General features: G+C 45.2%; 1 protein-coding gene across 1 annotated transcript in view; it reads right to left on the reverse strand.

The window, feature by feature from the left end:
- ADAMTS17 (ADAM metallopeptidase with thrombospondin type 1 motif 17) overlaps window positions 1-27044 on the reverse strand; it is a 354066-nt gene that overhangs the window by 317294 nt on the left and 9728 nt on the right. Inside the window, exon 3 of the mRNA XM_028122793.2 lies at window positions 25334-25499. Coding sequence (XP_027978594.1) covers window positions 25334-25499 — 166 coding nt within the window. The remainder of the gene's footprint in view (window positions 1-25333; window positions 25500-27044) is intronic.

The following is a 27044-nucleotide window of genomic DNA, read 5'->3' on the forward strand; positions in this document are numbered from 1 at the left end:
TACAAAGTAAAGACAATGTATTACTGGGCTTGTGACATATATATAGTATATAAACATATAATATATACCATGGTATATATATTATAATATTTATATATACAAATGGCACAAAAAGGGTAGAAGAGACTAGAGTTATGTAGGAGAAACATTTCTGTATCTCACTAGAATTAAGTTAGCAAATCTGAAACAGCTTCTAATAAAACGTATGTGGTAATTTCTTTTTTTTTTTAATATTTTATTTATTTATTTGACAGAGAGAGACAGCGAGAGAGGGAACATAAGCAGGGGGAGTGGGAGAGGGAGAAGCAGGCTTCCCGTCGAGCAGGGAGCCTGATGCGGGGCTCGATCCCAGGACCCTGGGATCATGACCTGAGCCGAAGGCAGATGCTTAATGACTGAGCCACCCAGGCGCCCCGTACGTGGTAATTTCTATAGCAACCACTAGGAAAATAACAAAAAAAATCCATAGTGAAATAATTAAAGGAATTAAAATGCTATGCTAGAAAATATGCAAAAAAAATAAAGTAGAAAAGGGAAATAGAGGAACAAAAGGGCAACACATAGAAAACAAAAATTAAAGTGGCAGACGTAAATCCAACTACATCAACACTAACATTAGAACAGATTTCAAAAATCCAACTAAATGCAGTAAGGGAAAGACATACTTTACATTAAATGATACAAATAGGTTAACAGTAAAAGAATGAAAACAATATAACAGGCAAAGAGCGCAAGAAAGCAGGAGTGGCTATAGCAATATCAGCAAATTAGACATTTAAACATAAAATGGTACTAGAGATAAATAAGGACATTTTAAAATGATAAACTGTTAATTTATCCAGAAGACAAAACAATTATAAACCTATGTGTACCAACAGAGCTGCTCAATATATGAAGCAAAAACAAGAAGAATTAAAGGGAGAAATAGACAATTCAACAACAATAACCTGGAAACTTCAAATTAATAACTTTGCCTTAAGACACTAGAAGAGCACATAAAATCCAAAGGAAACAGAAGGGAAGAAATAACAAAAATTAGAGAAAAAAATTAATGAAAAAAGAATAGGAAAACAATAGAGAAAAATCAACTAAACAAAAAGTTGGTTCCTTAAAAAGATCAACAAAATTGACAAACTTTAGGGGCGCCTGGGTGGCTCAGTCGGTTGAGCATCCAACTCTTGATTTCAGCTTGGGTCATGATCTCAAGGTTGTGAGATCGAGCCCCGAGTCAGGTTCTAGGCTTGGTGTGGAGTTTTCCTGGGATTCTCTCTCTCCTCTCCCTCTGCCCCTCCCCTCATACATGAGCATGCTCTCTCTCTCTCTCAAATAAATTTTTTTAAAAATTGACAAACTTAAGCCATATTGGCCAAGGGGATGGGAGGAAGATCCAAATCATTACATCATGTATGAAAGAGGGCACATTACTACTTATCTTATAGAAATACAGAAGATTATAAAGGAACACCATGAACAACTTTATGCCAACAAATTAAATAATGCAGAGGAAATGGACAAATTCCTAGAAGGAAAAAATCTACAAAAATTGACTCAGGAAGAAATACACAATCTGAATAGACCTATTATAAGTAAAGAAAGTGAATTTGTAATTTTAATACTACCCACAAAGAAAAGCCAGGCAAAGATGGCTTACTGGTGAATTCTGCCAAACACTGAAACAGAAGTTGATACCAATTCTTCACAAATTCTACCAAAGAATAGAAAAGAGGGGAACACTTCCCAGTGCATTATATGAAGCAATATCACCCTGATACCAAAACGAGATAAAGACATAACAAGGAAAGACCACTACAGACCAGTATCTCTTAAGATAAATGCAAATATTCTCAACAAAACATTAATAAACTGAATCCAGCAATATATAAAAAGGAACATATGTCCTGACAAATTGGGATTTTATTTATTCCCAGGAATGCAAAATTTATTTAACATCCAAATGTAAAAGTAATACAAATGTAATAGCTATAAAACCACATAATCCCCTCAATAGAAGTAGAAAAAACATTTGACAAAATTGAACACCACTTCATGATAAACGACAGCATCAACCACAAGAAAAATACTCCACAAACTAGGAATAAAGGAAATGTCCTCAACCTGAAAAAGAGTATCTACAAAAACACACAGCTGACATCATCATCAATGGTGAAAGACTAAATGCTTTCCCCCTAAGATCAGGAACAAGAAAAGGATGTTCTTTCTTGACATTTCTATTCAAGATTGTGTTGAAGAGTCTAACCAGGGCAATCAAACAAGAAAAATAAAAGACATCCAAATTAAAAAGGAGGAAGTAAAGCTGTTCTATTCATGGATGGCATGGAAACATCTAAGGAATCCACTACAAACTATTTGAATAAATGAGCTGAATACTGAATAAAAGATCAAAGATGCAAGATCAGTAAATAATAATCAATTATTTTCTATAAAGTAGCAAAGAAGAAACTGGAAATGAAAAGAAGAAACAATTCCATTTATAACAGCATCAGAAAGAATAAAATGTTTAGGAATAGAGGTGAAAATCTTACACTCTGAAAACTACAAAACATTGCGGTAAGAAATTAAAGAAGACCTATATAAATGGAAACCTATCGCATGTTCATGGATCAGAAGACTTACTACTATGAAGATGGCAATATTCCCCAAACTGATCTACAGATTCCAAGCAATCCCTATCAAAATGCCACCTGGCTTCTTTACTGAAATTGAAGAAGCTGATCCTAAAATTCATGTGGAAATTCAAGGGACCCAGGAAAAGAAGGAAGGAAGGAAGGAAGGAAGGAAGGAAGGAAGGAAGGAAGGAAGGAAGGAAGGAAGGAAGGAGGGAGAGAGAAAAAAAAAAACCCACCCTTTGTAATAGTTACAATATCGTTATTCTTAAAAAGGTAAATACAGGGGCACCTGGGTGGCTCGGTTGGTTAAGCATCTGCCTTTGGCTCAGGTCATGAGCCCAGGGATCTGGGATCAAGCCCCACGTTGAGCTCCCTACTCAGCAGGGAGTCTTCTAGTCCCTCTCCCTCTGCCCCTCCCCCTGCTCATGCTCTCTCTCAAATAAAATCTTCTAAAAAAATTTTTTTAAAGGTAAATACATACTTTATGATCCAGCCATCTCAAAACTATATATTGATCCAAGAATTAAAAGAAAATGGTCCATAAAAACACCTGCAAACCTATTCACAGTAGCTCTATAGTACAGCCAAAAACTAGAAACAACCCAAATGTCAATCAATAGGTGAACGGATAACCTGGATTATCCACACAATGGTATACTACTCAGCAATAAGAAGAAATAAACTATAGGAACACACAAGAACATGGATGAATCTCAAAATAACTGATGACTGGAAAGAAGACATTAAGAATATACACTGTATGCTATATGATTCCACATACACAAAATTCTAAACAGTGGACACCGATCTAGTGGCAGAAAGCAGATCGGTGGTTCCTGAGGAGGGGAAATGCTGGGAGGGACAGGGGAGAGGCTACAGGAGGCACAAGGGAAGTTGGGGGTGATGGAAATAGTCATTACCTTGATTGTGGTGGGGGTGACTTCACTGGTGTATTCATGCATCAAGACTTATCAGTTGTACATTTCAGTCATGTCCAGTTTAGTATACATTAATTTGATTTCCTTGAAGCTATAATCAGTTAACTGATTAATTAAGTATACTCAGTGGGGCTAGAACACACTCCTGATACAAAGCCCTGCTTCAGTACTGCCACCCAGAGGCAATGGCCCAACAGTTTCTAAAGAAGTCAGGGTTGAAGAGAGGAACACCTGCCATGTTCTCGCCTCCCTTTGGAAGTGGGAAGAGAATACGCCTCTCCTCATGTTGCCTATGACCCCTGCATGACAGAACGGGACCCTCGGCAGCAGCAGCGTCACCTGCCTGCAGGTTTGTAGAGGTGGTTTGGAATAAGGCCTCCAAATTCTTCCATACTGAGAGGTGGGGTCTGTCACCACCCCCTTGAATCTGGGTGCAGTGTGACTGCTTCAACCGACAGAGTACAGTGGAAGCAATGCTCTGTGGCGTCAGAGGTGGAGCCTAAAAGGCTGGCCAGCACCGGCCGGGTTTGCTGGAACTCTTGCACTTGGAGCCCTGAGGGGCCACATCAGAAGCATAACTCCCGCCATTATGTGAGGAGGCCAAGTCTCAAGCAGACGCCACCTGTAGATGCTCTGGTTGATGGTTCTACCTTCAAGTGACTCACTCTCAGGGCCAGATGTGAGTGAAGGGGTTTCTTAATCACTCCGGCCCATCCCCCCCCAACCCCCCTCCCCACCCCTCCCGCCTTCAAACCTTCCCCAGGCTAGAAGCTCAGCCATTGTGCGGCAGATCCGAGCTACCTTCTCTATGCCCTGTCTGAACTCCCGATCCAAGGAATCTGTAAGTATGTTAAGAAGGCAGTTTCAAGCTTCTGGGTAATTTGTTATACAGCAGTAGGGACCGATGCAGAGGTAAATGCAGTAATTTGTTGGGTTTCTCCCAGGCCGAGCTAGGTAGAAACTTCTACGCTCCACTACACTTCCAAAGCCCAAAGCACCTATCCACGTTACCCAAGCCAACCGGGACTTAGGGACCTGGGTATTCCACAAGAACACTGGCCCAAAGCACTGCTCTTGGAATGGTCTCTCACGTAGGCATAGCCCCCAGCTTGAACAGGACTTCTTTCCTCCACTGCCCTTGGGAGAATGGAAAGACAGGCTAAAAAGGGGACAGCACTTTACCGACCCCTGGGCAAAGGCCTGGGGACCATGTAGTTTGACCAAGGCAGAAAGAACCCAGCACTCAAGGAAGGATAAAATAACAGATGTAACGTGAATGACATGATGCCGGGCGTGTGGCTGGGGTCCCCCGTGTCCCCACAGAACAGAACACAGCGTGAGCCCCCACAGACCCTCTGCATGTGGGGCTGCCTTCGGGGCGAGGAGTTAAACCCGGCACCTGGCCGCACACACTTGATAAGCCACACCTGCGAACCCGTTTTGCCCACAGGTAAGAGCAACCACGAAGAAAGCCCAATTAGCACAGATCTGATCTAGACAATTACGCTATTTTATGAAAAATACAGGAGTAACCAACAAGTACGTCCTGAGAATCCGGTACATCTCCTGCCAGAAACTTCTCCCCTCTGCAGAAGGACTCCCTCCAGATTTCCTCAAGATGGTCAGCTCGTGTACTTAATTTAAAAGTTGGTTCCCTTTGTAAAAATCTCGCCTTTTAAAACAACTTTTCAGTGACATCTATTACTGAAAACATTACACCCCGGAGGAGAACAATCTCTACTTTTTTTCCCCCCACATGTGCAGACAAGTCACACCCACACACATACACACCACAAAATGTTTCATAGTAGAGCCTTGTCAAAAAGTTATTATACAACATTTTATTTTATCTGGCAGCCAGAAATGATGTTCAGCTGTCTGGAACACAGGCTGCAAGAGGCTGCTCGTCACAGACAACTGGAAGGGAGAAAAACCCAGAAGAGGACTGTTGTGAATTTCAGAACCTCCAAAGACAAAGCAAGTGGCCGAACACCACTGGTCATGTGCTGGTCAAAGTCTCAGGCGTCCTGAGGAGAGCGCCCTGTCGCTCACGCTGGTACTAATTAATTCGGAATTATATTCTTACTGCAATTTGAACAGCTTCCTTCTTTTTTTTTTTGCTATTGCTAAATGCTTTCCCTTTTTAGGGAGTTACTGGTGCATTAGAACTCCGAGGAACTGTTCTTTAATACAGTTGAAACTGGAATACCTTCCAGAAATCTGAATTGTCAGCATTGGAATCATGAAAAAAAAAAAAGTCATGGGAAATAAAAACAGAATCCCGGCTTCACTATCCAACTTTGCTCTGGCTTCCCCTCCCAGCTTGTTCTCTTCACCGGATGGTCTGGTGTGGGATCCCCGTGGGAGCCAGACAAGGTAGCAGGGAGATCTACCCCCAGGGGCACAGGGACAAGTCTCATTTACCTGGACATACACCTTAGGTGCTGAACGAGCTGGTCAGATGAGGCAAGGAAGCCACTGGATTCAGGGCCATCAGTCCCTGCTCTTGATTCTTCCCAAGTCACCATGTCCCCAAATCTAGCAAGCATCTGGCTCCTGCTGCCAGCAGGGCATTTTGCTGGGGTACGTGATTTTTTTTACGAGACAGGTGTCCCAAAGGAAATGATGTTTTTAATCCCACGATGCCCATTTTCTACCATGGCTGGAAGTTTCATGCCAACAGAACTTCCATCCTGATGCTGCTGCCCCATGGCTGCCCTCCACCAGGGATCTCGCCAGGGGTCAGCCGGAGATGGAGCCTCCAGGACGGAGGAGGTCTGGGGGAGATGCACCTGCTCGAGGTCACGCGGTACGTATGCATTTTGAGCCAGGCGTCGAATTCAGGCCTGCCCGACCCCAGGCTCGGCACTTACCACCCGGGCTGACCCGGAGCCCCCTCTATATTCCCAGACTGAATCCCGCTCTCAGGGTGAGATTCCCAGGCCCTACGATGTCCCAGGCACACCCGCGGTGTACAAAGAGATGGATGACAGGGACGGTTTGCCTTCTCTGGCATCATCTCCTTAGCATATCCCCTTCAGTCCTGCCGTGTTCAAGGGCCAACTCAAGCCTCACGCCGCGGTGAGCCTTCCCAAATCTCCTTTCCCAACCTGTCAGTGCCCCTCTGCCCAGCCCGCCTGGGGTTGGGTAACCAGATCCCATGTGGCTTAGCCCGTCCTTTGAGCTCTTTCTCCACCCACCATGGTATCCTCTGAGGGCCTGGTCCTCACGGGATGATGTGAACACAGAGGAAGAGGAAATGTGGAGGGGGGCAGTGGGCATCCTCAGAGGGGCTCTCAAATGGACTTCCTAAATGCTTCGTGAGGTCTGTGCTATATAAAACTGGAAAAGAATGACTGTACTATATTCCTCACAGTCTGCAGACAATCAAGTGAAAAATCTCCGCCTTCCTATGGGATGGACCGAGACCCGAAGACCCTACCAGGGCCAGGGCCAGGGCCAGGCCCAGGGAAGGGCGACAGGGTGGGGAAACAGGGGGATCTGGGGCAGATAACCTGCTGGCAAGAAACAGCCATTCCCTTGAGGGCCTGAAACACAGATGCTCCCATCACCGGAACAGCCAAGACATCACTCGCCGCTGGAAAATGCGTATTTATACTGAAGGAGACAGTTTTTCAAACTCAGAGACAAGCCAACAAGGCCCCTGACAGAAATTAATTGAGGGCCTCAGCCTCGATGCTGCTCTGCATACTCAACACCCACAAAATGATTAAGTGCTTCACAGAAAGGGGACTAACAGTCCAAATATGACTCAGACGGTACCCTCTGGGACAGAGCAGGCATGAAGCACAAATGCTCAGCTCTCCCCACTATCGACTGACTGTCAGCTCCACACAAGGAAAAGGCACTGTGTCAAGGTCAGGAGGTTGGAGACAGTCAAGGGAAATCAAAACTCACCCGAAAGCAGAGTCAGAAAAGTAGCAGCCGGCCTTGGCAGTGACGGGTAACAGTTCATTTTCTGGGAGAAAGCTGTCTTTCCTTAAATGTTGACATAAAGAAAGCTCATTCTCTTTGCGAGGACCCAGAAGGCCAAGTATGGGCTCCCCAGGGGACCCATGGGGGTGGGGCCTATAAGCTCCATCTCTATATAACGGCTGTCTCCTTGGAGAGAAGAAAAGCCTCTCTCCCCTTACCCAAGCCCTGAGCACTCCCGGGCTGGGGGTCTGGCATCAACACCCATGGCAGATGTGGGCGGGGTCTCTCTGCGTCCCCTACTGGGGGCTTTGGCCCTTTGCAGCCCATCCCAGGTTGCATCCACACCACCACCAGAGCTGACCACCAGTGATGCCTGCTATTTTCTGCTCAACTGGGCGGGAACACTCCCGGCTTTACTGGGCTTTTCCCCCATGGTTCACTGTCCGGCTCAGTCCAAAGGCAGTGACAGGGAGGTTGATCTATGACTTGCTAATGGATTGAGAAAGGTACGACCTCCTTCAGCCTGAAGGCACACCCGTTCCAGCAAGCAAACTCCCTGTCTGTTCGTGCACAAGAAATTGCCCGTTGCTTTGAAAGGAGGCTGTGCAAAATGAACCCGCTGCATTTGTGGCTGGAAAACACCCAAGGAAACTGGGCAGCAGATGTCCTGATGAGACTTTTTTTTTTTTTTTTTTTTTGCTGGGCTTTTCCATGAGAAATTCGTGTACTGTAAAGGCTAGATCTTTCTGCGGGGTGGGGGGTGGGGGAGAAATGCAACCCTAAAGTCATTTCTTAAAAAGACCCAAACCCAGTCACTCCAAACCCAGCGTCTCTTTCCCTTCTCTTTCTCTGTGTTGGACTTCCTGGCCCCAGTCAGCCTGCTGGGAGGGAAGCCGGGCGGGCGTGCTCCTTCGCTCAGTCACACGTTCTCTCCCGCTCTCTCCCTTGGAGGGAACATGAACGCTGCTGATTCAAAAATCAGACACTTCTGCGGGAGTTGGCAGGGCCCGGATCTCCACCCCCACCGGCCCTGGAACACCAAGTCAGCACCTCCGCAGGCAGCCCCTGGGCCGCGCCTTCTGGGGAACACAGTCCCTCCTCCAGCCTCAGGGTTGGACCGGCTGCCAGGAGCTTCCTTGAGCCACCTGGACAGCCCCAGCCGGCATGCACTTTAAATAATAAACTATGCATTCTTGATCCGTCTGCAGCTCGAGGCAGATTTTCCTATTGAAGCTGGAGGCCTTCTCTGCTTTGAGTTACTAAAGTGGGGCGGGTGCGTGTTGCATAAGAGGTAAGGGAGAGACAACTGGGGAAAGACAACACCACTCCTCTTCCGAGTCCTCTGCTTGGTGGAGCCTCGTGTGGGAAAGTGGATTCAGACACACATGCACAAAAAAATATCCTGGTATCCTTTTCTTTTTTTTTTTTTCTCAGCATTGGAATTTCAGATTTTTTTTCTCAATCAAGTAATGGGAATATTCAAGAAGAGGACTAATGTGCTTACCCTGTAGTGGCTCTCCTGTGTTCTCTCAGATAATATGCTCAAGAGACAACGGGCAGAGGAAAACAAAAAATTGTTAAATAGGGATTGCACTGCTCAGACTTATGGGAGAAATATTTGTGAACTGTTTCATAGAAACCTTGGAAATGTATTTATGAATGCAGTAGACTGAAGAATGGTCCCGCACCAAAGATGTCCACGGCCAGATCCCTAGGACATGTGAATGTGTTAACTTACATGGCAAAAGGGGCTTTGCAGATTGGATTAAGTTAAGGATTCTGAGATGGGGAGATTATCAGGGATGATCTGAGTGGGCCTGATGTAATCACACATGTTATTATATAAGGGAGACAGAGAGATTTGACTACAGAAGAGAATCATCGGAGGGACGTAGCATGAGAAAGACTCCGCTGCCCATTGCTGGCTTTGAAGATGAGGGACGGGGTTGGGAGCCAAGGAATACAGGCAGCTTCTAGAAGCTGGAAGAGGCAAGGAAATGGATTCTCCCCTAGAGCCTCCAGAAGGAATGAAGGTCTGCTAACATCCTGACGTTAGCCCAGTGAAATGGATCTCAGACTTCTGACTTCCAGAACTGTAAGATAATATATTTGTGTTGTTTTAAGCCACTAAGTTAGTGGTAATTTGTTACAGCAGCAATAGGAAAGTAATAGGAGTCTTCCTTCCAGCCGGAGGGCCTTAGACACAACTAAGATGACAAACATCTGATTGAGGCAAGTGTGATATTCAGAATGCAGACAAAGCACCTCCAGACTCTAGAAAACTCAGTGAGGCAATCAGGGTGGATTTCCTGGAATAGGTAACATCTAAGTTGGACCTCCAAAAATAAGATGGGTTTTCAAGAACAGTAAAAAGATCGACACAAAAGGGTCATTCCACATAGTTCCCTAAGCCAGAGTACATCTTTAACATACCAAGGCCCTGTGACCTAAGAATTCACAATCTAGTTGGAGCCACATTAACTAATAATTACTTAATACATCAAGTAAGGGGGAACCCCTATGTGCTTAAATTTGAAAACCTAGATGACATTTGCTAGGGAAATGCAATTTACCAAAATTAATCCCATTAGCAATACAAAACTTAAACTAATTATTTTACAGAAGAAACAGGGAAAGTTAGAAAGGAACTATAGTCACAGAAAACACAGGACTGAGCTGGTTCCCCAGCGGGTTCCACCAAACCTTCACAGAGCAGATGGCCTCAATGATTCATAAATTGTTCCAGAGTCTAAAAACTAGTCTTAAAAGCTAGTGTATCTTTGATACCTAAACTGAGGAATAGCGTGTATGCACATGTGCACATGCACACAAATTATAGAGCAACATCACATATGAATATGGATGCAAAAAGCCTAAATAAAGCATTAGCAAAGAGCAATATCGTGTTAAGGAAATAATACACTACGGCCAAGTGAGACTTATACCAGGAATTCATGGTTGGTGTAATATTAGGACATCATTCACATAATATACCATCTTAATACATCTAAGAACAATCATACAGATGCCCATCTCCCCAGTGCTGCAAAAGCCTTTAGAAAATCAAGTATCCATGTCTGATTTTAAAAAAATTACACTCACAGTGGCCATATCTAAGACAATTTGTGTATCAGAAGAACTAAGTAAATAAATGAGTATCCATGGAGTAAAATAAGAATCTACAAGTCCACACAGGCACACATAAATAAATGGGGGAGAAGAGGAAGCTCTCCTTGCAGGAGAACACAGATCAAAAAGGTGGAAGAAATGATGGAGTCAGAAAAGCACCAACCTGAAGCCCCCACAATAATAACTGAGTCTGTGGAGAATCAAAAGATGCTAAAACTAGTGAGTGAAAGTCAGATGAAGAACAGGATACTTACATAGTCTTGAAAATATCCCACAAATTTTTGCTAATTGCATATGGAAAGATCATAACTCTACATCAGATTCACCTAGAAACACAACCTGAACCAAGTATTGAAAGTTGACATCCAATAACGGGACAAGCCACCAGCCAAAAATATATAACCTACGTCCAATCATGAAGAAACATCAGACAAAACCAAATTTAGAGACCTCCTGCAAAAGAAAACTAGACTGTACTTGTGTTTTTTTAAGAAATGTGAAGGTCAGGAAAGACACAAACTAAGTAACTGACCCCGATTGGAGGAGACTAAAGAACACAGTAACTAACTGCAACTTGGGACTCAAGATTGGATTCTGGAGCAAGAAAAGAAAGCTATAGAAGACATCATTGGGACTACAAAGAAAATTCAAACAAAATCGCACATTAGATAATGGCATTGTGTCAATGTTTCATATCCCAAGTTTGCTAAATATATGATGTTTAAGAGTTCTTAAAAAATACAAATGTACGTATCTACATGGGGCGCCTGGGTGGCTCAGTTAAGTGTCTGCCTTCGGTTCAGGTCATGATCCCAGGATCCTGGGATCGAGTCCCCCAGTGGGCTCCCTGCTTGGCATGGAGTCTGCTTCTCCCTCTCCCTCTGTCCCTCTCCTTGCGCTTGCTCTTTTTCTCTCTTTCTCTCTCTCAAATAAATAAAATCTTTTTTTTTTTGTAAAAAAGGAAGTATTTATAGATAAAAAGATATAATGTCTGCAAATTAGGCTCAGGTGGTTCAGGAAAAAAGTGTGTCTGTGTAGGGGAGGGTGGAAGGAGAGAGTAAAAGAGAAAGAGAAAGCAAATGACTCTACAAGTAGAGAAAAATGTTAACCATCGGTAAGCATGAGTAATGGGTATACCAGTACTCTCTGCAACTATATCAAAACAAGAAGCTAACAAAAATATGGTGGAATACAAGTAAAGAGGGCAGGGATATGAGAGCAAATAGTTCATTTTGGGTCTGATGATGGGAAAAAAGTGAGTCAGAACACTGGGTATTAGGCTGGTGGAAGTGGGCATCAGCAGACGGGGATTTGGCTGAGAAACGCCCACTCCCAGGGAGCAGGTGGAGACAGTAGCTGCCCACTGGGCATGTGTAGATGAATCACCAGAAGATGAAGGGCTCAAGACACAGTTTGGGAAGAGAGTGGCCGGGACTGCTCCAAGGTGGAACCAGATAAAGACCCCAAGGCCTCGAGAAAAAGGATGGGCAGCAGTCAGCACAAGGGCACCCTGGAAAGTACTGGTATTTGGAGGCCAGGAGAGAGCACAGGGGCGAGCAGTCCTTGCCGGCAATGCTCCCATGACACCGGGAAAATGTGGCTGAGAAAATGAACCAGTCTTGGGTTCTGAGGGGGACGCATCAGTTCCCCTGAGCCCAGCTGGTCCCAGAGGTAAAAGGAAACCAAACCAGAGAACAGCAAAAGGCGGCTTGAAATGCCGGACCAGAGGCCCACAGGTGGGCAGGCAGCATGGGAGGCGTGACTCCCACCTGGGCACCAGGTCCCACCCTCAGGAGCAACATGTCCCTCACAACACCCCCGGCCCATGTTTGGACAGCCCTGCTTCACGCTGCAAAGTCAGAGCATCAGTCGGGTGGCTTGGCCCTTACTCCCATCCTTTCCTCCCTCTACCCTGCCCAGGAAGCACCACCAGGAATGAGAAAGTCCTTCCAACCTGAACCCCCTGCCCTAGAGCACATCCAGAATGACACCAGTAATCAGTGTTCCACTCAAGGGTCAGCAATCACCTGCTGGAATGTCGGCTCCACGAGGGCCGGGACCAGATCAGGTCTCTCATTTACTACTGGAATGCACAGTGCCCAGAACTGGGCCTGACACACAGTGGTCATCAAACAAACACTGGCCAAGCGAACAAATTACTGCCTTGGGTAACAGGGCCCATCACAAGTTTTAACACAGAGACTTGAAAATAAAATAGATTCAAGCCAACTTACGGAAAACATACACAGACACACAGTCACTGAAAGCTTAAAAGCATAGAGAATAGGATTAGTATTTCTACAGAGATTCATTCAAACACTGCCCCCAGGCCTAGTTGATCCATTTTTTCCCCTGATTCTCCATCAATCAGCCCAGAACCAGGGCCTCCAGAGGGAACCCCAAGAGCACAGGGTATTAGGTTCACCAAGCCTCCAGGAGGCCCATGTGTGCAATGCTCTGCCCACTGCTTTGGAGATCTCGGGGCTGCTTTTGCTGAATGACCCAATTTTTAAAAAGAAGGAAGGATGGGAGAGGGAAGGGAGGAATATGCCACAGATCAAGTGATTGTTCATGCTGGAAGAATTTTTTTTAACTGAATATACAGGAATTTTTAGAAGGTAACAAACTTTCTTGAATTCTTAACATTTTTAAATGGTTAGGGGCCCCTCCCACTGTGTGCTGCCTCCCAGCCAGGACACCTGCAGGATCCTCTTTTGGTATCCTCCCTGCAGTGCCCCGTCACTCCAATTTCAGCTTGTGCCAGCAGGGCCCCTCCTCAAGCGTATGACCCTGGCCTTTCCTTTTTTGCAGACTCTTATACCTAAAAAGCCTGCTTGGCTTACACAAGAGCTACTGAAAATCTGGGCGACAAGAGGCGCCAGACAACACTCCAGCTCCCCGCCATCCGCATCCTTGAGACCACTCTGGAAGCTTCCGTGCCCTCTTCAGAGTGCCTGTTGTAGGAACCAAGCTCCTGCTGCCCACAGCAATAACCTTGGCATACTCGCCTCCCACTGGATTTTCCACTGGATTCCACTGAATTTTGCCCTTCCCCATCTCCGTCTCCTGCTTCCCGGGACTCCTCCCTCTCTCAAACCAGCCACCTGCGCTCAAGCCCTCATTTGAGGCCTGCTTTTTACAGAGCCCACTTGATGGACCTTTTCCATAAAGAGATGACACCCGGTGTTTTAATAATACTTTTTACTTAATGAAAACCCACTGGCAATAGTTCATTCAACTCCGAGCAACCTGGTGAAATGAAAGTACTGAGAAAAGTATGACCTCTCTTTCACAGATAAGGAAACAGGGGAGTAAGAGAAAGTAGCAGACGCTGAGCATCTCTGCCTGCTGGGAAGCAGCGAGAGGACCTGCCCCCAGCCGCCAGGCCCTGCCCTGGCCGCATTCACTCCCAGGCCACGTGGGTGGGCAGTGTCCATTTCACCGTGTCTTACAGGCTCCAAAGCCACAGAGTTATACAGCCTCGGGGAATAATAATGGCAATAATTATAATAATAGTAGAGGGATGATGATGACTTTATAGAGCGATTTTACTGGGTTTTACCTTTGTTCTTTCTAAAGAGCGATTACCAAGCATCCTCCTCCCACCCAGACACCCCAAACGAAAATCCCAATGATTTCTTGAGTCATTTGTCTCAAAAAAGAAATAAAAAATGAGATCAAAGCGACTTGGATGAACACATGGTTCATATAAAGCAAATGGCAGGATGGGAGATCCCCCCCCCGCCCCGAGCTGGAGAGAACGAAGTCGGAACACAACAGCGAATGCCGAAACCATTATTCCTAAACACTCAGGATGCCAAAGGGGCCCTGTGAGCTTTTCTGGGAAGACTCTGAAGGTCAAGAAACACTCATCTGGTGATCTCAAAAGTGCCCCCGTGAGCACCAGGCAGCCAGGAGATGTGCAGGTGGATCCCCAGCCTCAAAGGAGGCGGGAAGTTGGTCTGCCCGCCTGGCCTTCCAGGACAGGTCCGCACTCAGCTGCCAGCTAACACAGGCGCCAGAACCTTCCAGAGCAGGTGGTGGGTACACATTAGGAATGTTGCAGGGCACCCAAGAAACACCCCCAGGTCCTTCTGGGAGCTCCCGTCAGCCCAAGGGCATAAACCCATGCTCCAGAGAACGTGAGACACATCGAGTATTTTCTTTGAATAACACTGGCAAATGAGTTAGCGTGTGTGCTGGAGGCTGCCGAAAGACGCAGTGAGTGACTTCGGTGAGCTGGTTTACTGGGTATTCACGTGGGTTTTGCTTTTTTTTTTTTTTTCCTAAAGCTACTGTCGTAAGGTAGCCTTTGTGTTCCTTTGCCATGGGCGTTTTGTTGGGCAGAAGCTGGGCACAGCCACCATTCCCAACTGCAGTTTGTTTGTTTGTTTTCTTAAGATTTTATTCATTTACTTCAGAGAGAGAGAGCACGGGTGAGCCCAGAGGCAGAGGGAGAAACAGACGACCCCCTGAGCATAGAGCCCGATGCAGAGCTCAGCCCCAGGACCCTGAGATCATGACCTGAGCTGAAGGCAGATGCTCAACCATCCACCCAGGCCACCCTGAGAGCCATCCAGGCGCCCCCCAGTCATAGTTTCTGAAGCCTGACCTCCGTGAAAGAACAATGTTAGGGGAAGGAGTCCCCTTGAAGCATCAAGAGCAGAGGGGGAGGCTTCTCCAGCCTGGGGAGGGCCTGCTTGGGTTCTCTGAGCAGGCAGGGGGCACCCCACCCTTGCAGCCCCCAGGTGGTGGGTCCCTCTGAAGGGTCCCTGTCATTAGGATGGCACAGAGAGGTTGAGAAATTTCATACCTGGAACAGTTAATGAGTGACTTGAGGCCTCAGGGACCCGGCAGACATGTGACCCAATCATTGGCCTAAAGGGTGAGGGGCCAGTGTTACACAGCCACCGTGAGACAAGAGATGTGGCCAGGACCCCAGAGGGGCAGGGCACCTGCACCCACAGGCATGGGAAAGTTCAGGGAAGTTCATCTCTGTTGACAGCTCTGAATGCCAGGGGAATGGAGGGCAGAGTCTCGGGTGTAAGTTGCCCCATCCTGTGCTACACACAAACACATGTCACTCATGGTACAGCTTTCCCGAGAGAAAAATGTTAAAGTAGAAATCACATCTGGGCTTGTGAAAGAGTCCTGGGGCAGCTGACAGAAGCGCATGTGAAATTACTCAGTAGAGATTTTTCCATAACCCAGCATATAGAGCACTCCCCCGGAAAATGGGGGAGGGACACAGCAGCCTAAAGTGAATTCTGAGTATAGAATCACAATCCACACAAGAAAATGGTTCAGTGTGAGAATGGGCCCAGAAGACAACCAGCAAGATCCACACCCCAAGAAATGTAGAAGGTGGAATAATTCAAAGAAGACTTCACATATATTAGGGTGAAATAACCACGGCGATGAAGGATAAAGTCATAATGACAGAATAGGACGCTATGAAAAAGGCAGAACTGGAAAAGAATCAAACGTAACTTCCAGAAGTCTAGAGTCTGATCACTAAAACTGAAACCTGGATGATTAGATTAAATGGAGATTAGACCCCATTTAAGAGAAATCTGGTGAAGTGGGAGGCCAATGAGAAGAAATTATTCAGAATACAGAATAGAAAGAGACCTAATACGTTAAAAAAAAAAAAAAAAGTTAACAAAACACCAAGGAAAGAACAGGAAGGTCCACATCGATTGAGTAGGAATTCCAGGAGGGGACTTGAGCCGATTATAGGAAAGAGGCAACTCCCCACTGACCCGAGGCTGGACCTTTCTCAGAATTCACAGAAGTCATGAATCCTCACATCCAGAAGTCACAGTCGGTCCCAAATGGGATAAATATGGCCAAATTCTGCCATAGACATACTACAGAACACAAAGATAACATTGTTTAACCTGCCGAGAGAAAAGACAGATTATTTACACAGAATTGAAAACTAAATGGATGGGGGCGCCTGGGTGGCTCAGTCGTTAAGCATCTGCCTTTGGCTCAGGTCATGATCCCCGGGTCCTGGGATCGAGCCCCGCATCGGGCTCCCTGCTCGGCGGAGAGTCTGCTTCTCCCTCTCCCGCTCCCCCTGCTTGTGTTCCCTCTCTCGCTGTGTCTCTCTCTGTCAAATAAATAAATAAAATCTTGAAAAAAAAAAAAAAAGAAAAAAGAAAGAAAACTAAATGGATGGAAGACCTTTTGTAGCAAAAACAGAAGTCAGAAGACAGGGGAATAACATCTTCAATGTGTTGAGAAAAGATAAGACTCAACTGAGAATTTGATATTCAGCTAAACCATCATGAGGAGTACCAGTGAAATAAAGGCAATTGCGGGAAAAGCAAAGATAATAAATAACTGAACCACCCACAAACCCTGTTTGAAAAGGTTAAAAAAAATGAATAACCAAACAAAAAGCAGAAACAGACCCATAAATACAGAGAACAAACCGAAGGTTACCAGAGAGGAGGGGGTAGGGGGCTGGGCAAAATGGATGAAGGGGACTGGGAGATACAGGTCCCCGGTTCTGGAATGAGTAAGTCACAGGAATAAAGGGCACAGCGTAAGGAGTGTGGTCAATGACACCGTAACAGCGACATAATGGTTCAGAGGTTAGCAATGCATAACGTACCAACTTGTCAAATCACAAGTTGCACACCTGAAACACATTAACGTAACATTGCGTGTCAACTGTACTCAAAACAGTTAACAATTAAAAAAATTTTTTGAAGACAGTTTCTTTCAAAAGGACGTTAAACGCAGAAAAGTGAGTTGCAAGAAACAATACCGAGCAAATAAGTTGGCAAATATATAAATAAACCTAAGTAACTCTAACTGTAAAAAGATATAATGATGAAAAATAAAATAAATTAAAAAATACATAATGATGATGACATAGGAGGGGAAACAAAAACAAAATAGAATGGGTAAAAAATAACAGGTAAAATGAAAGTGAAGGTATTCGAAGGCTCTTACATCGTAAAGCATAGATACCCGGGTGCCTTACAGAATTCCCTAAGACAAATATATTTTTTTATCTTTTAAGGTAACAACAAAAATGTGGAATAGATTATAAACTTGCACATCAATGGAAGAAAGAGGGGGAATTGAGACTATCTGGTGAAGCTGAAAGAAAGGAAGAGAAACAACAAAAAGAAACAGAAGCAAAGAAAAAGCACAGTATTGTCAACCGAAAACAAAATATTCAAGATGGTGGAAATAAATGTAATTTTACCAGAAACAGGACAAATGTAAAAATACTAATGTTGCCGGGTGCCTGGATGGCTCAGTCGGTTAAGCATATTCCTTCGGCTCAGGTCATGATCTCAGGGTCCTGGGATCGAGCCCCACGTCGGGCTCCCTGCTCAGCGGGGAGTCTGTCTCCCTCTCTCTCTGTGTCTCTCAAATAAATAGGTAAAAATCTTTTAAAAAATACTAACATCACTAATGAAAAGACAGTTATTCTCAAACTGGACATTTTTTTTAAAAATTTGGATACATAATAATACTTCTAAGAAACATATGTAAAACATCATGATAAAGACTGAAAATAAAACTAAGGAAAAGGAAACATCAGGCAAACATTGACCAAAATAAAAACTCTGGCAATATTAATATTAGGTACACACAGCTAGGAAGCCAAAAGTTTTACTAGGGCTAAAAAATGGTCCATTACACAATAGTTAAAAAGAGTAACCCACCAGGAATATGGCTCCTACACTTGAATACAGCAAACAATACTGTCTCATAACATAAAGTGAAAATTGATTGAATTGAAAGGTGAAATTGGCCAAACCACGAAAAGTTATGAGATTTTTAACATATCTCTAGTTAAAACAAATCAAGCAAGTCAAAATTAATGATAGGAATGATTTTGACATCACAAGTTTGAGCTAATGAACATAGAGAACATTGTTCACAAAAACTAAACATACATTCTTCTCAATTACCCGTAAAACATTTATTAAAACAACAACAACAAAATGCCTAAACTCTAAACCACAATGCAAATCTCAACCATCACCAAAGAATCAGTATTATATGGAATGCAATATGGCCAACAAGCTCCTACTAGACCTAACCCTCCTGTAGAGCAACCAAAAATCTGAACAAAATACAAAAACCCAATGACCTGAGGCCTGGAAAGTGAGCCAACGCAGGAAGATTCTGGGGGTGGAGGAGGGGGTGGTGGGTGGCCAAGCCTGGGAAGAAAAGAACAGCACAGGGGGCTGAAGACAGGCCTAGGCTTGCTTTACAGGGTCGCTTATACTCTCGTAGAAGATCCGTAAGACAGAGTTCAGGGCAACAAAGTGATGAGGCGGTAACTGAGGACACGCCGGAAAGGCGTTCCCATAACTGAATGACAGTATGTTGTTGTAATCATTCTATTTTATTATTGTTGCTGTTAATCCCTTTCTATGCCTGATATAGAAATTAAACATTATCATACATATGTACATATAGGGAAATACATAGTAGATACAGGGTTTGGTACTATCCGTGGTTTCGGCATCCACTGGGGGTCTCGAATGTATCCCTCAGGATGGTGGTTTCTTCTGGGGAGTAAGTTAGAGGGATGATACGGGATGGGGTGGGGGAACACTCAGTCATATCCATAAATGTTAATTTCTCTCAGAAAAGAAAAAAGTACCCAAGCGGGTACAGATCTTAACATTGGTTAAGTCTGAAAGCTGGGTTTATGGACTTCTGGTTTTTCTTTTGTGTGTGTACGTCGTTTTTGTTTTTGCCTTTGTCTTTTTGCCTGTTTTAAATATTTCAGAACTAAAAATACTTTAAACCTGCTACATTTGTTTACTTCTGCACTGTCTCCCCCGCCAAACCATAAGCTCCCCAGAGGCAGGGACCATGCTACGTCAAGCTCACTCCAGTGTGCCCAATGTCTAGGGGGTCAACAAATACTTAATGGCCAAATAAATGGAAAAACAAGAGGGAAAATGTAAGCATATGACCTCCAAGGGCAACTTCTGGTCTAGAAACACTAAGATTCCTTGATTTCATCGTGGATTTGTTCAAGAGGCAAGAATGGCAGATTCAAGAAGAATAACGAGAGCTTTCAGCTCCTCGCTCAGTGCCCTGTAGGGTTTCTCTTTCTCTCCCACTTAATACAGAATGAAGGCATTGAAGTGGTCCCCTGAGGATGAAGAATGGGGGTACAAAAAATAATTACAAGCACGGCAGCTGCTACAAGAGTTAAAATTTGCTAGCAGCTAAGTGACAAGTTGTGCGTTATCTCCTGTAACACTCACAAAACCACTAAGAGATAGAGGACATTGCATAGCTGCAGATGATGAAACAAGGTCAGAGGGGCTCAGTCCTTTCTACCTCGGCTGAGGCTATGCAGCTCCCTCAGGATTTATCAAGAAAAATATGTGAACAGATGACCAACCAGCTATGACATCTATTCTTATAGAAAGGATCCCTTTGTACAGCCTGTTTCTAACTGCTCCTAAATTTGTGTTTTACCTTTTAGGCATTTGTGAGTGTTCTCATGACCATGCCCCCCAACCCTGTCCACAGTGGGGCTGGAAGCATCACATCCTCCCTCATCTGTGTGTTCCTCAGCAATAACCCTGTGAAGCAGACAAGACTGGCATCATTTCAATGTTACAGATGAGAAAACACAGGCTGTTAGGGGCTGAATTGTGTACTCTAACCTCAGCCACTTAGAGTACCACCGTGTTTGAAGAGATGGTCTTTAAAGAGGTAATTAAGTGAAAACGACATCATCAATAGGCTCTAATTCAACATAACTAGTGTTCTTATAAGCACGGGAGATTAGGACACAGACATGCACAGAGAGAAGACAGTGTGAGGACCCAGGGAGAAGGTGGCCGTCTACAAACCAAGGAAAGGGGCCTTTGAGAAACCAACCCTACCAACACCTTGACCTTGGACTTCTGGCCTCCAGAATTGTAAGGAAATAAACGCCTACTGGTTAAGCCATCCAGGCTATGGTACTTTATTCTGGCAGCCCTAAGAGTCACACAGATATTAAGGGACTCTGCTGGGGTCACACCCAAGAAAGACAGAGTCAGGCTTCTAGCACTGTTCTTATTTTTTCCCCCCAGAATAATACTTAAAATAGGGGTGTCTGTTTTTAGGGTTAATATTTTTATCTGTAAATAAACACTTAAAAGATTAAGATGGAGAAACTCAAAGTAGCATGTTTAATTCCATTTATTTTGGGTTCTTTCTGTTGAGATGCAGAATAACATGGGCGACCATCACTACCACTGAAACAACAACAAAAAAACACCACATAAACTATGAAATCATTTTTTTTTTTTTTATCCACTGGAGAGCCAAGGTCTTTTTTTTTTTTTAAAGATTTTATTTATTTATTTGAGAGACAGAATGTGAGAGACAGCACATGAGAGGGGGGAAGAGGCAGAGGGAGAAGCAGACTCCCCGCTGAGCAGGGAGCCCGATGCGGGACTCGATCCTGGGATTCCAGGATCATGACCTGAGCTGAAGGCAGTCACTTAACCAACTGAGCCACCCAGGCGCCCCGAGAGCCAAGGTCTTGATGAAGTTGAGAGGAGAACCAAATCTCAGAGGGACTGAGCCCTTCCTACGTGAGCCAAGACCGGTAGCCACACATATCCCCCACCGCACAGGCGGGATGAGGAGCTGAAGCAGCAGCAGAGGATCTTGTGGAAGTGAGAAGGAACCAGCCAAATTCTTATCAACCATGTGAGCCGAAAGGATGGATTAGATCTGGAGGAGGGGTGCCCTGAATCTACTGCACCAGACTTTTACCAAGTATGGCGGCCTGCAGGAAGTCGGGACAAGGACAGAGAGCAGAATGATACCTCCACGGTGACGTGGAGACTGGGGCCTAAGCTCTTCCGGTCCTGCCTCAGGACATGTGAAACCAGTGGAGAACTGAAAGTAGTTAAAGTTGCAATCCAGATCAACCCACCTCAACTCCCGATTAAGCAGTAGAGTTGATCTCCTGAACCCGCGGCCGCTTTGTCACTACAAGAGAAGCCAGCTGAGAACAGGCTGTCAGAGAGAGAAACACTTGCCACGAAGCCCAGCCTGGCTAAGCCTACCTGAGGTCGACCCTCCCGCTCTGCTCCTCAGTTCCAGGAGCCCGGGACAGTGATGTTGAGTGGTTAAGCCGGTCTGATTCCTGTCATTTCCAACCAAAGGAATCTTAATGGACGTAAAACAGGAGTCCCAACCAATGATTTATGACTGATCATATATACAATTGTTAGGCAAATTATTGCATAAATTGGCAATAAGTAATTTCTGAAGAGTTATGGCATCTTCTAAATACTCACTAAAATTCACTTTATAACACTACAAATGAACCAAACAATACTACAAAATAACTACAATGGTTTTTTTAAACAATCATAACAGAACTGAAAGTAGACATCAATGTCTTTGCAGGTACCATTGCTGGATGGTGTATCTGTGTTTTAACGAGCACACTGAAACACTGTCAGATCCCTACCTTGGCAGTGCCTTGTAGGAAGGTTTAATATTCTGCAATCTACCTCAACCACCCACATGTTACATCTACCATGATGGAGGAGACAGAGATTGAAATTGTTACTAAAGCCCATGAAAATGAGGAGATTCTAAACTGAATCCAAATGGAGAAATTAAAATAAGCATAGAAGACAGATAAAAAGTTTTGAGGTCAAGACTGAGAAACGTTTCAAAATATCCAAAGTACCATGTTTGCTGTTGAAAATAGCCCCCAAAACTTTTAAAAACTCATGCTGTGACCAAAAGAAAAGAACGAATGAAAAAGGAAGAAAAAAAGAAAGGCTCACAGACTCCATATTTTTCATGCCAAGTTCCAATCTGGAGTGACACTTTATGAATTATTTTATAAGGTCCTAAAAATAAGAAGCAATAAAGGTAATAGGATCCTCTCTCTGGGAGCCCCAAAGACTGCTAGAAATGCAATTTCTTCCCTACGAGAAGGCAGTGGGTTCTTCCAGGTGGCCTTGTCCCTGTGTTAGTCCCTCTGTCGGCCTAGAGAACAGGGTGGCTTACCAGAGTTCAACTCTCAGGTAAATTGAGTGCTTCATGGAGGAGGAAGAATGATCAGACTGCTTCTCACCTGCAAGAGCCAGCTGGTTACTCCCAGGCCAGGTCCAAGGTTGGGGTAACACAAGATTCAAGACAAGGCACAATGACACCTAAGACAGCCATGTTCAGCCATAAAGAATATGAGCCCATAGGAAATCCTGGATGATTCATCGGATTCCTATTTCCAAGGAAGCCAAAAATATATCTTGCTGGTTTCCCAGTAAATTGATTTTGTCAATTTCTCAATGAAATTTCTAAATTCCCAGGAAGTCAACCCACACTCGATAGGGCCTAACTGCTTTATTAGCTAAACCTATTAGAAGGCCCACTGTCCTTCACACAAAGCAAGAAGGACCGGAAGGAAATAGACACCTTTCTCAGGTGTCTGTGTTCCTACCCAGGACACAGTCCGAGTTGGCCCCACCTTATTAAGTACGCACATCGCCCTAGCACCGCAGAGCACAATGACGTGAGATGTGGGGGCAGCGAAGGGGAGATGGTTTTTTTAAGCAAATTCAGAGATTTCTTCCATGGCTGCTCTCATTTAAACTTCCTTTCTGACACTTCCTCCCCACCCAGGTTTTGTTCATTTCATTTCCTTCATTATAGGCTAAATACTCTATCAAAAGGGTGCCTTGAAACCAGCCTCAGGGAGGAAAAAATGCAAACCCGAGCACAATTTATCATGTTGTCAGCAATCCTGGGTATCGTGCATGCCCCTAAAGAGGATGGCAGTGGGCAATGAGACAAATATTCCATGATATCATCCACAAGTACCCTGGTTTCTGATCCTGACTAGCAGTTGATGAGCGCCGGCTTGAATAGAGGGAAAAGTGAGACTAAAACGTATTTGCCCTTGGACTTTGTTGTGGGGCCCCTGCCTGGTGGTTCTCACCTGAAAACCCACTTCCGATGGCCCACCGGTGCTATTACTCATGTTTAATACTCCTTAGCGTGGTGGTTCTCAGCACCAGCTGAACATTAGAACTACCTGGGGAGATTTTAAATCACCAGCTGCCCAGACTGTGCCCGAAACCAATGAAAGCAGCTCTCCCGGGGCAGGACCCAGGCGTGAGAAGCTGTTAAGGTTCCCCAGGTGATGCCAAAGGACAACCAGCCCTGAGACCCCCCCCCCCCCTCGCCTCGGTAACAATATATTCAGATTAGCAGAAAATGCATACAGATGTAGAATGACCAATAGTCACTTACTTTGAAAGCAGATTAAAAAAAAAAAAAACCTGCTCCACCAAGATTGTCAGGGGGCTGATGTTTAAAATAAGATCCCAGCATCAGGCCCAAACACACAACCGACCAACTTCCCTAAGCCCCTGCTTCCGATTCAAGAGTGTGTTTTAGTTACTAGTCATTTCATACTGAGGTCCACCTTCCCCTGCGTTTGTAAGGGTACAGGAAGGAGCAGAGCAAAACCCTTCTGTATGGTGGCATTCTCTATCACTCAGAGCTCTCCTGGGGTTTCAGAGATGGCCTTGATTCAGCAAAATTGCCTCCGCTCTCGCCCTGCCGAATGCAGACCGGCTGAGGGCAGCTACCTGGATAAGATCAGGTCTACAGGCAACAACTGAGCTGAGCTGCAACGCTTGTGCATATATCCCAAAGCTGTCCTAAAGGACAGTCATATCACTGATGTATTTCCAAGGTCACTGGAATACCAAAGAGAGACACTATATTTTTTTTATCCAAAGATAAGTCTTTAAACTACAAAAGCACAACTCCCAAAGGTGAGCCATGGGGTCCCATGCCCTCCATCCAGGGAGGAAATGCCACCTGTGAGCAGCAGTTTATCCGTCGTCATCAGGGGACGCTCCCAGGAAGACTGCTGATGGCACAGCAGTGGCCATTTCAGTGACCGTAAAATGTTCCTAAACAGCTGACCATGAATCCACAGGTTGCTCGAACAGGGGCACAGAATATAAGAACCCTGGGTTCTCACCCAAGCTACTTAGTAGAATCACCTTTAAAAACACGGACACCCCAGTCGCACCCCAGACCAACTGGATCAGGATGCTGGGGGACAGGCTGGTGCCAGACACTGTGTAAAGCAGTGGTTCGGCACACCTTAGCACGCATCAGAAGCGTGAACCTGTGAAGCGACTGATTCCTGGAACCACCCCCCCCCCCAGTTTCTGAGGCAGGAAGTCCGGGGGCGGAGGGCCTGAGAACATGCAGATGACAGGGTCCCAGGCCGCAGCCCTGATGCCGCTGGGAATCATGGCTTCCGAGGCCCCCCCAGGTGCAGCCAGGCCTGGGGAGCCCCGCAATGAAGAGCCCACTCTGGCCAAGGAGGGAGGGAATTCTCAGTCTAGCTCTGCCACCAACCTAGGGTTTGGTAACAAATAAGCCATCCAGGGTTGGGGGGCCTCAACTCGTTCCTGACCTACACAATCGAGGCACTGCATCAGTGAGATCCTGGGTGCCCTCCCTCTTCAAAGGGCTGCTATACAGGAAATGCTAACACTAATCCAGATAGAGGGGAAAAGGCAGTGGCCTTAGGGGAGATGACAAAACAGCTTCCAAATACAGGGGAAGAAAGGTTGTTGCTCACAGGACTTCAGTGTGCCTGGGGACGTGCAGTGGTGCCGAACGGCATGTGCTGTCAAGTGTGCAGTTTCCCAGACTCACCTGTTAGAACCTGGCAGAGCTGCCCAGGGACCTGGGCCTCGGTGGAGGGGCTGGGTGCCAAGGACCATTTGCGCCTGACCAGGTGCTCTCGTGCGCTGAGCGGGCCCTGGGAATTGTTGAGGGGCTGGATTAGCACCTGCTCCTGCCCAAGCTGGATGAGACCAACCTGCCCAGAAAGAGGAAAACGGGACATGAGTCATCCTTGTTCACGCACACCCAAGACCCCGACAACCTGAGGGCAGCAAGGCCACCTGGCTAAGGCCTGGGCCTCAGCTCTGGGCTTTTGCTTTGCAGGGTGCCCTGATTCACCGAGCCCAAGAAGGAGCGTCTGTGGGACTTGAAACATCCCACCCCATGGCTATGTGGGGAGGCGGGGCACGGGGTTGGGGGTGCAGAGATATCCCGGGTTCATTTTCAAAACAAATGTATTATTTTATTAGTAATAAAAAGAAACTTTCTTTTAAAAATTATTTTTAAAATCATCCTCCAAAAGTCCACTTGAGGAGGCAATGCCAAAAGTGTTGGGGATGAATGATAATTACATCCTTAATGGGGGGGGGGGGAAAATGTATCTTATCCCTGGGGATATTAAGAATGCAAGAGGATGGAGCCAGTCCTGTAGTGTTAATAGCTTTGTGACAGGGGATTAGTACATTATTCCAGAACTTGTGGTGTTGAAGAGAAATCGACAGAGTAGCCAATGGATTAGATTTGTGATTCTAATTTAAAGTCCATCACGGACTTAGATTCGTGATTTTAAAATCTTAGTAGGTTTAGAAGCAGTATTAGAATGTGTAAGAGAACTTAAGACTTCCCACGTTTGTAAGACTCACTTATTAGGTCTGTAGGAATCACTGATATACTTGCATAGGGCTTCTTAGCCAACCAAAGAACTTGAAAAGGAAATTGACTACATTACATTCCTCAATGCAGTTTTAAAGGTTTAAAAGTTGTTAATCACCAAATTTACAAGTGGCGCCGAATATTATCCAAAGCTCCCTTGAAAAGGATTGCAAAAAACCTTTGAGATAGGGGATCAAGAGTACACTTATCTAGACGAGCGCGGGCAAATGTATAGGATTGGTGAATCATACTGTACACCTGAAGCTAATATAACACTATGTTAATTATACTTCAATAAAGAGTTTTAAAAACTTGCTAGATTAGAAATAGGACGTGACTTGTAAACTGAAGGAAAAATTTAGGAACTAGGATTTTTAATTTGCCCCTTTAACAGAGTGAATATTAATTCTAAAATATATATATATGGTGCAGAGAACTCTTCCCATCCCTTGGAACCAATGCTGAGGCATGAAACCAATTTGTGCTCCTTCCCTGGGATACCTGCTGCTAGCTTCCCTCCGGAGGTGTCAACAAAGCAAGGTAAACCTCCCACAAGGAACCCCACTGGGCCCCAGGCTGGAGGAGGACCCGAGTTTGCAAAATGGGCTGTGCGGCCCACAGCGCCTCCTCCGGGTGGATGCCCAGGACCACCTTGGCTAAACAGAGTCCATAGATCAAGCAGATCAGTCTACGGCTGAAATGAGCATCATCTCTTCTCTCCCCACTGAGTCTCTTTTCTAAAGGCCGTGTCACACAGAAACAGTGCTTCTCAAACTCCAATGCACATGAAAATCACCGAGACGTCTTGGGTAGGCCCCGAGGATGTGCATTTCTAACTAGCCCCCATGTGACACCAATGCTGGAGGTC

This window comes from Eumetopias jubatus, unplaced genomic scaffold (genome assembly GCF_037043125.1).
Source record: "Eumetopias jubatus isolate StellerSeaLion01/CBP00866 unplaced genomic scaffold, mEumJub1_p1.0 scaffold_7, whole genome shotgun sequence".
In the NCBI taxonomy this organism is placed as follows: domain Eukaryota; kingdom Metazoa; phylum Chordata; class Mammalia; order Carnivora; family Otariidae; genus Eumetopias; species Eumetopias jubatus.